Genomic DNA, 15,276 nt, shown 5'->3' with positions numbered 1-15,276 from the left:
ATTTATTTATTTTTTAATATTTATTTTGTGTTGTTACTTGTGACTTTATGTACACTGGAAGCTTTTGTCGCCAAAACAAATTCTTTTTGTGAGTGTGAAGCACACTTGGCAATAAAACTGATTCTGATTTTATGTCAAAAGTAAAAAACAAGATTATTTTGCTTAACCCATTGGCAGATCATTTTGCCCGTTTTAAGGAAAAACGCACTTTATATTGGCATATTATTTCTGAAAGCAAGCCAATATGTTTTGCATGCCTAGAAAATGCCTATTGATTTAGGAATTTTTAGATATTTGGACTAGAAAGTAGAGTAAGAAAATCATTTTTTCAGTGCATTCACAATGTTTTCTGTCATCAAATGTAAACAATTGTAAATTTCAGTAAATTCTTATAATCTAAATGTTCCATTCGTCATATAAAACATAAGCTTATTGATGGAATTCAATCAATATTAAATCCAAACATTACCCTTGGTCAGATTTTTTCTTAAATACATAGTGGTTATATAGACTTCTGTTTAAAAGAAGTTTAGGCTGTACAAATCTCAGATATTTAATACTGCGTCGATTGTAACTTAGTGGCCATTTAACAACTAGTTTTATGCACAGCTGGTGTAACCAGACTCTAGCAGATAAAATTAGAGGAATCCATAATTTCCAATTCAAATCCCAGATATTAATCACAACAGCATGCGCGAAAAAGAAATGCATACCATTTTCTGTCAATAATATTTTAAACTGCAAGACTTATCATTTATTTTTGTTGTCATTTTAATAACTGTTAATAAAAGGGCTGAACAGGGCCTGAATAATCTTTTTTCTTCTTTTGTTAAAATACCCCAGAAACACAAGTAGCAGTACCTCCGTGTCATCTATAAATAAATGTAAACTCAGAAAACCAAAAGGAAATGAGGTTTGGCAAGCGTCCTACAGCTGAATGACCCTCTGGTTGAGTTTTCTATAGCGGTTTAAAAAGAAAGGTGTGGAACATACTAAAGGTCACTTAGGACTTTAAATATCATGCGACAGTCACATTAAATATCAGTTCTTCTTTTCACTTCAAATAGCGATTATAATAAGATTATAAAGTGGTTGAATCTTTTTTGTACTTGTTTTTTTGTATAATTTTTTGTTGCATCTGAACGAGAAAGTGTTAACCTTTCCCTCTTTTAAACTGCAGTAGTGCCGTATAAGGCCGGTTTCACACCTCAAGCGTGACTGGCACATGAACGGTGTGTGAGCCACGCTGACACAATGGTTTCGATTTTAAATTAAAGTGATAGCATACTTTTGATGCCCAAAATAAATATGTTATCTTGCATACAGTTCTATTAACGCACAAATCAAGCACAAAATACACATGCCTAGTGTGTTAAACAAGAACCGTTGTCATTAGAGACTTGATAATTGAAAATATATGTAGGCTACAGGACAAATAAAGATGCTTTTTACTATTCAGTTTAGGTATAAATGCTGCATATAAAATAGGCAAAAAATATGCGTCAGAAAATGATTCATGGCAGAGCCTCTAAAAAAATGTGTCAGTGAGAAAAATATGGCAAGAAAAATATTTTAAACCTCGCAGGTCGGCATATAGGCTACTTGTTCACTTTATATCTTGCATTGGTCGAGAGATCCAAAAGTTCACTAAATGGGCTGTTTGCACCTGGACACTTCATGTCATTTTTTCTGATCGGACAGTAAAATAAACATGGTGTTCTTGGCTATATGACAGACATAACAGTGCAAATGCAACATTTAAAGGCAATGGCAGAGATCGATGTTTAATGTGCTTTAATTACATTTTTTTCATATGGCTCTATTTTGACCACTCGCTTGTCATTAAATTACAATTCTTACAGTACAAATTACATTATTCATTACAGATGCATCATGGACTTGTTTATATTTAAGAGGAAAAAAACAAAAAAAAAATATATATTGTATTTTTTTTATTTTGAAAGGGAGTATTTGGTTTTTGGAAGTGTGGGTTATACTTAAATTAATGTGAAGCCTTATCTGTACAACAAAAATAAATGTTTTTTTTACTATTATTTACTTGATTTGAGTGCAGATTTACTGGAACACAAGTGTAGCCTATATGCATAATTTGTATGCTGGATATAACATGTATATATATTTTTGCCTCTCTTGATTTTTCCTCTTTTTTTTTAAATTTGTTTTTAATATTTTTTGCTAACATGTAAATTTGGGTGTACTAGTTTATGGATCGTTATCATAAGTTATTTTGTTAGATAAGCTCCAGATTTGGCTTCAGTACGGACTAATCTAATGTATATGCACAAATATAATATTGTATAGCTTCTTATTAAAAATATGAATTTAAAAGATCGATTTGTGAGGGGTGTACTTATTTATGCTAAGCACTGTAAATACACAAACACAGTTGAAGTCAGATTTATTAGCCCCCTTGTATATATTTTTTCAACACATTTCTAAACATAATAGTTTTAATAAGTAATTTCTAATAACGGATTTTTTTTTTTTTATCTTTGCCATGATGACAGTACATGATATTCAAAACACTAGTATTCAGCTTAAAGTGCAGTTTATTGGCTTAACTAGGTTAATTAGGCAAACTATGGCACTAAGGCAAGTCGTATAACAGTAGTTTAAAGAAGTGATGAGGTGTAAACAGGCCCATAATTATTGCATCATCTAATATGTGATGTTAGGAAGAAGAAATTCAGCAAACATTTTATTTAAAAATATAGGTACTGTATATTGTATTGTATTGTATTGTATTGTATTGGGTGACTCAGTGGCACTGTGGGTAGTGCTGTCACCTCACAGCAAGAAGGTCGCTGGTTCAAACCTCAGCTGGGTCAGTTGGCATTTCTGTGTGGAGTTAGCATGTTCTCCCTGCGTTCGTGTGGGTTTCCTCCCGGTCCAAAGACGTGGTACAGTTGAATTAGGTAGGCTAAATTGTCCATAGTGTATGAGTGTGAGTGAGTGTGCGTGGATATTTCCTTGGCATGGGTTGCAGCTGGAAGGGCATCCGCTGCATAAAAAACATATGCTGGATAAGTTGGCAGTTCATTCCGCTGTGGCAACCCCAGATTAATAAAGGGACTAAGCCGAAAAGAAAATGAATTTATGTATTGTATTATATTATATACCTTTTGTGAAATGCAAATTTGATAAATTCAGTCTCTTAAATCAATCTTTTCATAAAATAAAGAGGATTAAACACTATTTGTTTCAGATAAATAATTAACATGTAGCATTTCATTTGGTTTGTAGGACTGAGCCACAAACGCTGACGCACAGCTCATGTGCCGCTCACGCTTGAATTGTGAACTCGGCTTAACAACTCAGCCGCTACTACCTAAAAGGCAAATTAGCTCTGTTTTATAGCAATAGTTTTTTTAAAAGCACTATTTAGATATAAGAAACATTTAGTAAATGTTCCTAGTACTTTTTTCTTTCCTTCAGTCAGTCCATTCTTCAACTGTTCTCTTTTCGGGGACTGTTGTCTTTTACTCCTTCATTCTTGGTGCTCAGTCTCTTCAGAACCTTCATTGGCTTAAACTTCCCTGACTTCTTCTTCTGCTCACCCTGACCATGAAAGTCTGAGCAAAGAAATAAAGCAAAGTGTATTAGTATAAATGTTTCAGATAAGACCGGGAGTGAAAAAAGAAATAGCACTGACCTTTTTTCTTCAGCATAGCAGCTACTAGCTTGTCTTCCTCCTCCTCCCTGAAAAAAGAATTTATGGAATTTCACAAAACCGCATTTAAACGTGATACTAATAAAATTGCTTCATATTCCATATCAGATTAAACAGAGGGGAAAAAAGCTTAGCTGCAGTTACTCAAGTTCAAGATCAGTGTATCAGAGTTCATGTGAAGAGACTGCTTACAGTACCTCTGTCTGTCAATATCTATATTGTTCACGATTTGGTTTCTCTGCTCAATTATAGTAACAAGATCTGCCATCAACTGCTTTTCCCTGTCTTTGTCTTCCGATGTCCACTCTTTCTCTGTCAGAGAAATGAAAGATTTACATAGAACATAGAAATTAGACATAATTAGACATTAGACATAGAAAGAGAGATAGAGATAAAGGAGAGACAAAATAAAGAAGGATTGTTATTTCAGGAAAGGAGGAGTATTTTACTCATGAGATAAGGTTAAGTCAAAGAATGTTCAGTTTTGTGCTGTTTCATACCTGGCTTGTTAAGTAAACATCTGAGTTCATATTCGACATCGGCTTGCCTCTCCTCCAGGTTCTGCTGTTTAGCTCTGAAATCCACACAGTGATCAAACATTATTCACATTTCACATGTTATGTTCTGACAACAGCAGTTGGGGCGCATGCGTTATTTTTATTTTAGAGACACAAGTTTTGCTATGGCAGCAGTTTTCAAACTGTTCTCAAACCAATTTCAAACACAAAAATGGAAAATATTAACTGAATAAAATAAATGAGCATCAATATTATGGCACAGTGGTACATACTGGGCAAACATTTAAGCTAGAGACTGTTGGTTGCTTCTATCCAGGGTTACTGCAGTTAAATGCAAGACTTTTCAACACATTTTTAAGGCCATTATGAATGAAATTTTTAACTTATACAGGGCTAAATGCTAAAGATTTTTTTCCGAATATCTCAATTAGAAAAGATTTTCACTTGCCCTATCAAAAATGATTAAAATTTAATACAATAATAATAGTTTTCTTTTTGCTTTTCAATAATTTTCTTTTGAATATTTTAAAATAAATTTTCAAATATATCCATTCACAAACCCTATAACCCAGACTAACAAAACATAGCCCCCGATTACTTCAGTCTACAACAATAATAAAAAAACAAAACAAAAGTAACAGGAAAGTTAAGACCATTTAAAAAAGATTTAAAACCTACAACACAACGTTTCAGTAGATTTAAGACTTTTTAAGGCCTAAAATTTAGCTTTTGATTTTTAAGACTTTAAGACCCCACGGACACCCTGCTTGTGGAACCGGAACTTCAGATCAAAGTTTTTTTTCAGTCAAGGGATTTCCTATAATCTAATTATAATAATTATTAGCAGTTTAATAAAATACTTAAATTGGTCAAAGGAACAGCATAATAAAAGTTTATTCTATTACAGGGTTTCTAACTTTGTAAGGCCCTTTTAATACCCTTATGAATAAAATTTTAGACTTATACGAAGCTAAACCTTTTTCATTGATTTTTTGCAATGGTCCAGTTGGACCAATGGAATTAGTTTTTTTGCTTCCCAGAAAATAAAAAATAAAAATTCGAAATATAGTTACTTCAAAGCCACATATTTTAATGTCAATATTTTATTTCAATATATTTTTTTAAACGAATACATTTTTGTTATAAAATCTTAAGTTTCATGCTTATTCATAAATTTCATGTTCAACCCTTTGCTTTTGTAAATAGTTTTTATATAAATGGAAGATCATATAAATGCATATATTGCCCTGTTATTGTCATGAGGAATTAGGTAATTGTTTATAGTTTTCTTTTCCTGATTAGGGGATTATATTTAGAAAATTTTCTGTAAAAATGTCTAAAAGCTGTTGTGATTTTGTCTCTTTGCAAGTTTTATTTAGATGGATTGTTGATAATTGGTTGTGCATTGACCCGACTGGGTGGCTTTAGTTGGACAGAGGAAATATCAAGACCTTCCTTAAAAGATTCAAGACTTACAACACAATATTTCAGTGAATTTATTTATTTTATTTTAAGGCTTAAAATTTAGTTTTTGAAATTTAAGACATTTCCAGACCCCACAGACACCCTGACTGTCATGTGCATTCAGAGTTGAAATATGTATGAATTGATTTTATCTCCTGCTATTTTTATTTTTCTAGAGCAGTCACAGATGCTGAGTTCAGCGTGAGCCATGAAGAAAAAAAAAAGGCTAAGAGCTAAAACTAAATGCTCACTGCTGGTTTGAGATGCTGCACCACATGATCTATTAATAAGAATGTAGAAATGAAAACACTCACCATAAACAGTTTATGTAAAAAAGCTTAAGCTAACAATTCCTTCAGTCTATGTGGAACAAGGCTAAGCAGACTAAAAAGAAACATCAAATATACTGCTAAATAAATACTTTTCATTTCCTCACAAAAAAAGATGTCAAATGTTTCGAAGGCAATCTTAATTGTCTCTATTGTGCTAGCATATGTACAGCTTATCCTGTAAAATGAATGTTGAAGCATTATATAATTCTATTTTTACTTATTTGTTTAGTAATACATGTAAGACAAATTCAGATTAATTGCACATCATACAGAAAGAGGAACTTTGAATCTTATTGATGTTTCAGCTTTTTCAAATGTACTCTGTAGTTCACTTACGTGTAAACAAGCTCAGCCTCTCTTCGTACTAGTAAGTGCTTCTCGTGAATCAGGGTGAACCAGTCAACAAGTAGATGTTCCTCCTCCTCATCTGAAATGTCCAAACAGAGAGATTGGTTCTAACTAGAAATGGGACAGAGTGCAAATTCTGGATCTAGATCAACAGCAAGCGACATCTGAATTTAGAACTGTATATTTTTATGAAGATTAGTCCAAGTTCCTAAGTTTCCATGGAATCAAAACTAACCATATGATTTTGTTAGCTCACATTGCTAGTTTTGTAGTGAACAATTCATTTGTGCATGTCATTAAGAAAAAGAAAAAAAAACATTGTTTGCCCTTATATTCTTTAATTGAAATCTGAAAATGCACATGTTTTTTTCAGGTAAATTGTCAGATTATGTATGTCTTAACATAACATATTTAACCATGCTGCTCCAACTGTCAGTTTCAACAACAAACAGAAATGTTGTTAGAGGAGGTGTCTGTTAAGTTGTAATAACTTTCTCCAAACCCTTTTCCTGAGGTCTTTTCTTCGAACTTCGCTTAAATGATTTAAGCAAGATGATTTGTCAGATCCTGGATTTTTTAATCTTTATAACTGATCTTTGGCTAATTTAGTTCTTCAAGCAAATTCCTGAATCAGATTAAATGTCTGGATAAACTGATCAGAGATCGCTGTGTGTGTTGTGAAGGACTGATGTATCGATCCTCGAAATCATGATCAGCACTTTAACGATTAGCTGTAGAGATGCACGATATATCGGCAGCCATATCGTTATCGGCCAATAAATGTTATTTTTAAGATTATTGTTATCAATCTGATGTCTAAATTAGGCCAATATCTTTAAGCCGATAAATTACGTAATTGTACAGACCTGCCTGCCACGCACGCGTGGGCGGAACATGTTCAGTGCACTATAATGGAGCTCTCCTCACACAGTTTATTCCTTCAAAGTCCGTTCTTTCTTCATGTGGTAAGTAACCATGTTCCTCATTATTGTAGATATGTTTGATTGAGTGTCATTTTGTATTTTGCTTCAAGTCGCCTCAGGAAAAAATATTACATGTGTAAACCTTTCCTGCTCTGTCTCTTTGATGTGTTAGAGATAGCAGAAGAGATTCACTTATTACACCAGGGCCGAATAATATTAGTTTCGGGGTTAACTACCTTCTCTTTTAGTTGCAGCCGGTGAATGAACGAGGACACATGTAACTTGGTCCAATCACCAAAGAGGGAACATCACTGACCTCCCTCTTCGCTTCCCTCTCGCACGCACACACGCACGCATGCACACACGCTCACACACACACACACACACACACACACACACACACACACACACACACACACACACACACACACACACACACACACACACACACACACACACACACACACATACACACACATACACATACACATACACATACACATACACATACACACACACACAGATCAACAGGGGAGAGGCTAGGTGCACCGGTCACTGAATCCAGCAAATGGGCTCTCAACTCGCCACACATTCTGTCTCTATATTCTGCTCCTTGTTTGTCATAAAGTCATCTGAGCTCAACGCTCAGATTTGTATCAAAATCTGACTCCTAGGACAAACTGCGCCCTCACAGCAGTTTATCATAAACTTTTCATCGATTATTTTCCCCGCGATTGACAGCAAGAACAAAGACAGAAGCGTTGATGCTACATGCGTTCAAAAGAATCTAAAACGCCAAATAGGATGAATTTATGCCGCATTTTCTAAAATAATACATTCCGTAACTAGCTTTTCACTTGTTTGGTAGCTCAAAACGGTCAAAACATCTCTAAAAAAGGCTTTTTCAGACATTCCATATTTGTTCATATGTACATCACTGTAACACGTTTTATTCAAGAACATTTGAGCTGGTTTTAGAGCTTAACTCTTTCATTTTCATCTTATTTAAAATATATTTAACTTGCTTGTTTATAAAATACCACTTTGTAATATAACATACTATTTTTATGCAACAGTCAAGTTGCATGTTAATTTGCTGTGAAGAAAAGGAAATAATGTATTGTTTGCATGCTGATTTGTGGGAAATCGTAAATATAAGTCTATATAATCACCTTGCAATATTGAAATGATAGCTTTATTTGCTTTAAGTATAGACTATTCAGTTCAAAAGAGCTGTTCAATCTTTTATGAAGTTTGCTTTATATATATATCGGCTATCAGCCTCTAAGTCTGAAGAATTATCGGTTCTCAGTAGGCCAAAAAAATCCATGTCGGTGCATCCCTAGTCAAAGAGTATTCAACAAGTATTTTAATGCATATCAATGTATTTAGTTCTACATCTAGAGAAGATTTTCTTTATTATAGTAGGCAAGGCCTACTCAAGTTTTTTAATCGGTATAAGGAATAACTGTAAAAATGAATTTTGCATCCAAAAAGCATTTAGATATCAGTAATAGCGTCAATCACCAGCATATTAGCGGTCAAAACGTGCATGATTGCATAAATTATTATCTTTTAAAAACAAAAACAAAAAAGTCGATATTGTGCATGTACACGTTTGTATCTGAAAAGTTATACTTTTTATTTATTTATTTATTTTACTATTTTCCCAAGTGTATATAACTACTGTAAGAAATTATTAGCATTTGGTACAAACTCAGTTTTACATTTGCTAGAACTGACCCAATCTAATCCTGTTCATATGAAATGAACCTGCTCCCAAACAGGTTTGAGCTACCAGAACTGTTGCTATGACAAGTTTCATATGAGTTTTGAAGAACAAAACAATATATAATCAATATAATAATTCAATATCCAAATCCAGCTAATTGAGTAAACCTGGCGGAACACAAAAAACCCTGTGGAACACAACAAACAAACCAGCCTAAGAGATGCAAATTGACATGGAACATGGAGCAACGAACAACGAGGCAGGTGGCTATAATTTTGCTGCAATTTTCAAATATTTGCAAACAATATGGATTAGTAAATTGGCACATGACAACAACCAAGGTAACAACACAGTTGGCTTTCATTGGTGCTAGTTCTTTGGCATCAATTTAGTGTGTCCCGGCCTGAAGGATCCTGGATGGTAATACAAATTTTAAGTGACCCAAAGTCAAAGTGCTTTCATAGAGTCCTTTTAGAAAAATCAGAATGATGATAACATGTGTAGAGTGTGGTTCTCTTACCATTTGAACATTCTCGTAAGCTCTTCTCCAAATCCACCCCTCTGTGTTCCAATTCATCCAACCGTTTCTCCAGATCACTCATCTCAACATGGATGTCTTCTACTGGGATAAACTGGTCTGACTGAACCTACCAAATACAGGACAAAAAAAAATAATGCTGTCATACTAATGCGGTAAAATCATCACAGCATCATAGTACCATAGGGTAGTACCATTTTACTTGTATTCTGACCATCTATAAAGAGCAAGTAAAGGTTAAAAAAGCAAAAAAAACAGTAGCTGTGTCCTTTGAAATGACAAATGTATAAAATCTAGGATCCAATGGTATAGAACATAACTGAACTTATGCACAGTGTGAAAAGGTGCATGAGACAGGTGCATCAGGCAGGTTCCCAAAGTAATGCAAATGCTCAAAAGTTCAGGGCATGGCTTTGCCTTTGTCTCTATGTAGTTCAGGGCAATACTGTCAGGCTGATTGGATTAGCACCTATGCATTTAAATAGGTACTGCTGTGCTGATAAAATTAGGACCGGAAGGTTCAGTGCCAGGCTGAATCCTGTACTTGATTTGCATGCTTTGTTAAAGAGCCCATATTATGGGTTTTTGAAAATTCCCCTCCATGTAGTGTGTAACACAGCTCTAAGTGAAGTGAAGTATCCAGCTAAGGCTTAAATCTGTAAGAGTACAGTGTTTAAAACGGGTGATTCATCTAAAAAAAAGAGTCGACTCAGTGCTTCAAACGAGTCGCCTTGATACCGAGTCATTAGGTGTTTCGCCATGACGTACGAACGAAACCAAGTTATTCAGGTGCACGCGCAAACCCGGGAGATTTCAAACCTGAGGCCCCGCCCTCTGACGCAGAAACCCAGACACACACACACACCCACACAAACATGCCGGTCGATTGAAGTTACACTGCAGATGGATATTATCGAATCTCTACCCAAAGATGAAACCTCAGCATAATAACCAAGCAGTTGGAAACTACTGGAAACCTCTGCAAACTACATGCTACAAAGAAGACTTCATCGGCGTTTGTTAAAGGAAGGATCAGTAAAGAGTAACTTACTGATGGACGTCAGGATGGGTTTCTTCCTTCATTTCTCAAGTGTAAGTACGTGCGATTAAAGTTGTTGCCTCGTTGACTCTAGCTTGCAAATGTATTTAGTTGTGATTTGTTACTTGTAACCGAGTGTACTGTATCAGGTTAACTTGCTATATTCTCTTATCGCGTGCAAAGCCACGTTAAAAATGTGACGCGTGCTGCTTTGTTTACGGAGCTCCGTGGTAGAGGTCTGCATTCCCGCCGCGGGACCCGACCAGATTTCTGCGGCGCGGAAATAAATTTCCGAATAAATCGCAGGACCGGTCGGTAACGGGTTTAATTTGGGACGGGAGCGGGCTGTCTAGCAATATCGCGGATATTGCTATGCGAATGAGAGAGAGAGAGAGCTTTGCCTGTGTGTGTGCTTGGTGCTTGTGTGTGTGTTTATACAGACAGCTTGGGTGTCTGGACTGTTTAGCTGGGTGATTTTTGGTTATGTTCTCCCCCGCTCTTTAGCGGGATCGGGCGCAGCGGGCAGAAAATGGGGCGGGTCGGGCACCGGGACAACAAATTCTTAATATAAGCGGGATCGGTCAGGTTCAGGCTAAAAACTGGCGGGTGCGGGCGGAAGCTTTGTCGTCCGGAGGTGTGTGTGTGTGTGTGTGTTAGTGTGTGCGTGCGCGCAAGGACGAGGGCAATATGTGTGTTTGTGTGCATTTCACTCTCTGATTGATGGCAGTCGACCAATCGCAACACACTGTCATCGGTCCAATCAGTGCAGATTAGCTTCGCGCTAAGGAGTGGTTTGGGAACAAATGAATCACTGGACGATTCATACAGGAGTCGCTGGAATAATTAGGTAAAAATAAATGCAGATTATAAGACCATGAAAGTGTTTTTTGACCTTGCATGCATATTAGACTGTTGTTGGAGACCCTTACAACCAAGATATGACCCTATTTCATGTATAATATGGGCTCTTTAAAGATTTCAATCCAGTGATTTGTTTCCACCTATAAGCACTTCCCCTTAAAATATCTATAAAATACAGGATAACATTGCTCTAGTCAGACTTCTTGATGACTCTCGCTCTTTGCTTCTGAGTTCACAACATCCAATACCACATACTTAAACACTGTATGCCATTATAAAGTATAGGGTTGTACGATATTTGAAAAATCTAACATTGCAATATTTTATTTATTTTGTTTTATATATATATATATATATATATATATATATATATATATATATATATATATAGCCATATGAATACAATTTTACTAAAGGAGTTGAATAACTATTTGGAAAGAACTAATTATTTTAGATTGATTGGGAAGATTCTGTAGGGGAGTGCAAATGAATAAAATATATGCTTGCGATGTGACTATTGCGAATGATCAAATATTCATGACAAATATTCTGAAAGGAATTAGTGTACATTAAATACTCAGATAATGTATTTATTCAACCGATTAAAAATAAGTGTAGTTACAATCAGCCACTCAATAGCCACATAGCAGAAGGGTGCTTGCTTAAGGAAATAATATGTTAAAATTTGGTGTTTCCCTAAAACAAGCTAAATAATCTGCCAATGGGGTAAGCAAAATAATCTTATGTCGAAAGAAAAAAACAAGATAATTATGCTCGTTTAGGGAAAAACTCACTTATTTTTGGCATTTTATTTCTTAAGAAAACACAACTTCTTGATTATAGGAATGTTTAGATATTTGGAATAGAAACAATAAAAAAATCCAAGTAAAGCATTTTTTTGCAGTGTAAACCCTTTGAATTTCTAATGAAAAAAATTTAAGAAAAAAAATTTGTGTTGCATTTTGGATGACACTAAGGTCAATATACATTTTAGTACATAAGAACATATTGTGTGTTTTGGGACACAACTATAATCATCACTTTTATATGATATTAGCACTATAGCAATGGATATTGCACAGTTAAATTGTAAAAAATAAATAAATAAATAAAACATGACACTAAACAACAAAAAAGATAACTCACTTTGCGTTTAATTAGAGGAAATCCATGTCCAGGAGCAGGAGGTCTTGCAGGACGGGGTCCTTTTGGAGGTCTGGACACGAAAGAGCTGGCAGAGGTGGTTGTCTTCCGATTGAATGGATTCTCTTTACAGGTGCGCTACAGGTGAAGGTGATGAAAGAGCATCACAAAAATTAAGATTCAGTAGAATTTCCAAGATCCAAAATGTAAAAACTTGTAATGAAATCTCAAGTGTCAAAATGCCAACATTTTGAGAGTCATGAGAAAGACAATTCCTCTATTTGCCAATGTCCAACAACTGCATAAAAAGTGCCAAGAATCCACTAGACAAGTACGACAGTACAGCTGCAAAATGAACTGTAGAATTACAATAGAATGATGTATAGTATTGTTAGTTTTGTGTTATTTCTGTATTACATCTAATTATCACAAATATACTGGGATAAACGTTTATAGTAGTGTTAATAGAATCTTTAGTAATTTGCATGTTTTATTGTTTAGCGTCTATTCAGAATTGTGGAATAATTATCTCTATTTTAAACAACAACAAAAAAACATACAAAATGAAGGGCTGCCTAATTAATACCTTAATTTAATTAATTAGTTATATGAATAACAATAGTGCAATTAAATGCTGTAAACACATCCGTTTTGCCCCAGATCTGTGGAAGTCATATTACATTTCATACAGCTGTCTAGTGACTACCATTAGGTACGTATGAGAAAAACTCACAGTGACTAAACCAATAAAATGAATTTATAAATTTTATGATACTGGAGCAAACTTGTCCCATATGAGTTGTCTAATATTTGTATATGATAGTTAAGCACAGGAGCAAGGAGTTAAATATCACCCTGAGGGCTGTGTTTGTTCTAAATAGCTGTGTTTGTTCTGAATAGTACTAATGTTTTTTACAAGTTCAGTTCAGTAAATAAAAAGTTCAACAAATTACTGCCTGTTTTTTCACCTTGTATCCCAAAGAAAAAAATATGCAAAACTGCTGTGCATTGATCAATACACTATACATTACATTAATATTTCCTTTCTGAATTAATTGATGAATCATTTGTTTGAACAAATTGCATGAACAAATAATCAGTGACTTAGTAGAATTAGTTTTTTATTAAAGGAGTTATTTCATTAAAGAGCACCTATTATGGGTTTTTAAAAATGAGCTTTCATGCAGTGTGTAACAGCACTAAGTGAATGAAAACATACAGCTGAGGTTTAAATCTGAAAGTGCACTGTGTTTAAAACTATTGATTCATTATCGAAATAGTCGACTCAAGAGTCTAATAAATGAATCGTGTTAGGTTCGTATTTTTTGCTTAAACGCGTCAACATGGTACAACACCAAATATGTAGTACCGGTTCCGGTAAAAACATGAACGCGCTTTCTTTCAGACACTAGTAGAGCATGGGGGATCACAGGACTGATCATGGCACAAAGATGACGATCACTGACAGATGGAGATTAAGCTGGTTAAAGTTTAAAGTTAAAGTTTATTTTCACAACAATACCACAGTATAGCCAACTGTGAGCTGTGTTTGTTCCTGTCATTTTTTTTTATTTTAGATACAATAACCTACGCTGCAACGCAAGATTTGTCGGCCAGAGCAGCAGAGACTATTACGTATTGGACTTTGACAGGGACTTTGTAGTATGTTACCTATTACAGTCAATATGGACCAGTTTCTTCTTCCTCCGGATCATAACATGTATGTGTAATTAAAATTGTTGCCTCATTTTGTGTAGTTTGCAAAATATGTGTTTAATTGTGTGTTGTAACTTGTAATAGCTCCTCGCACCTTATAATCATTTATCTATAATAGATCAGTGTGTGTACTGTATCTCTCAGGTTTAATCTTTATGGGGCTGTTCACATATCACCACGTTGAAAATGCTACGAGTGCTTTTTCCTTTACAGATTTAAATGCGTTTCTGAATGTGCAATCCTCTGCCGTTAGCCTTTGTTATGGCCACCATCAGCTGTTCCTTCATACGCGCAGCGCGGTCAATTTTCAAAATAGCTAAACTTTTGCCACTGTGTGGATTAATACTGAATGTGTGCCATTGTTATTAATTGGGGTTAGGTTTAAGAGTAGAGTAATATACTGCTGTTTAACTGCATTGCTTTATTGCATTCCTGCATTGGTCTCTCACATACTCTGCTACTTTATAGCCATGTTGGGCAGACAGACTGGGTCATCTGACCAATCAGCACAGATTAGCTTTGTGCTAAGGAGGGATTTGGGAACAAATTAATCGCTGCACAAATCATATGGGAGTAGCTGGGATAATAAGATGAAAATAAATGCATGTTATAAGACAATGAAAGTGTTTTTGACCCTGCATGCAAATTAACCTGTTGTTGGAGATCTCAAAAACCAAAATACGATCTTTTATAATGCAAAATATGGGCTCTTTAAACACTCTTTATCAGACATGTAGTTCTCAAGTAAATACAAATTATGCCATAATTTACTAATCTTTGTGTCATTTTAAACCTGTATGAATTTCTTTTTTTTTTGCTGAACTTAAAAAAATAGTTAGAAGAACCTTGATGGTTTTGGAGTTGCAATAATTGGTCTCTAAATTGATCTAAATCTCAATTTCATTTCAATTTCTGATTGAATTTCTGCCATAGTCTAAAATGTGTGCAGTAAATTCCACATTGATTCTAAA

At 34.8% G+C, this 15,276-nt stretch overlaps 1 protein-coding gene and 1 long non-coding RNA gene across 3 annotated transcripts in view; both read right to left on the bottom strand.

The window, feature by feature from the left end:
• The window catches only part of LOC147843476 (uncharacterized), a 756,120-nt gene that overhangs the window by 215,031 nt on the left and 525,813 nt on the right, over window positions 1-15,276 (bottom strand). The gene's annotated exons all lie outside the window — the stretch shown is intronic.
• micall1a (MICAL-like 1a) overlaps window positions 3,050-15,276 on the bottom strand; it is a 31,285-nt gene continuing 19,058 nt past the window's right edge. For both annotated transcript variants that reach the window (XM_087256981.1, XM_087256982.1), the window contains exons 10-16: window positions 12,593-12,727; window positions 9,529-9,655; window positions 6,342-6,432; window positions 4,192-4,265; window positions 3,889-4,003; window positions 3,674-3,720; window positions 3,050-3,593 (exon numbers count right to left, since the gene is read on the bottom strand). In XM_087256981.1, coding sequence (XP_087113107.1) covers window positions 3,469-3,593; window positions 3,674-3,720; window positions 3,889-4,003; window positions 4,192-4,265; window positions 6,342-6,432; window positions 9,529-9,655; window positions 12,593-12,727 — 714 coding nt within the window. In that variant the 3' untranslated portion in view covers window positions 3,050-3,468. The remainder of the gene's footprint in view (window positions 3,594-3,673; window positions 3,721-3,888; window positions 4,004-4,191; window positions 4,266-6,341; window positions 6,433-9,528; window positions 9,656-12,592; window positions 12,728-15,276) is intronic.

Source organism: Danio rerio, chromosome 6, assembly GCF_052040795.2.
Source record: "Danio rerio strain M-AB ecotype USA chromosome 6, GRCz13ab, whole genome shotgun sequence".
In the NCBI taxonomy this organism is placed as follows: Eukaryota; Metazoa; Chordata; class Actinopteri; order Cypriniformes; family Danionidae; genus Danio; species Danio rerio.
The sequence above is the reverse complement of the archived record's forward strand: the minus strand, read 5'-3'. Positions and strand labels throughout refer to the sequence as shown.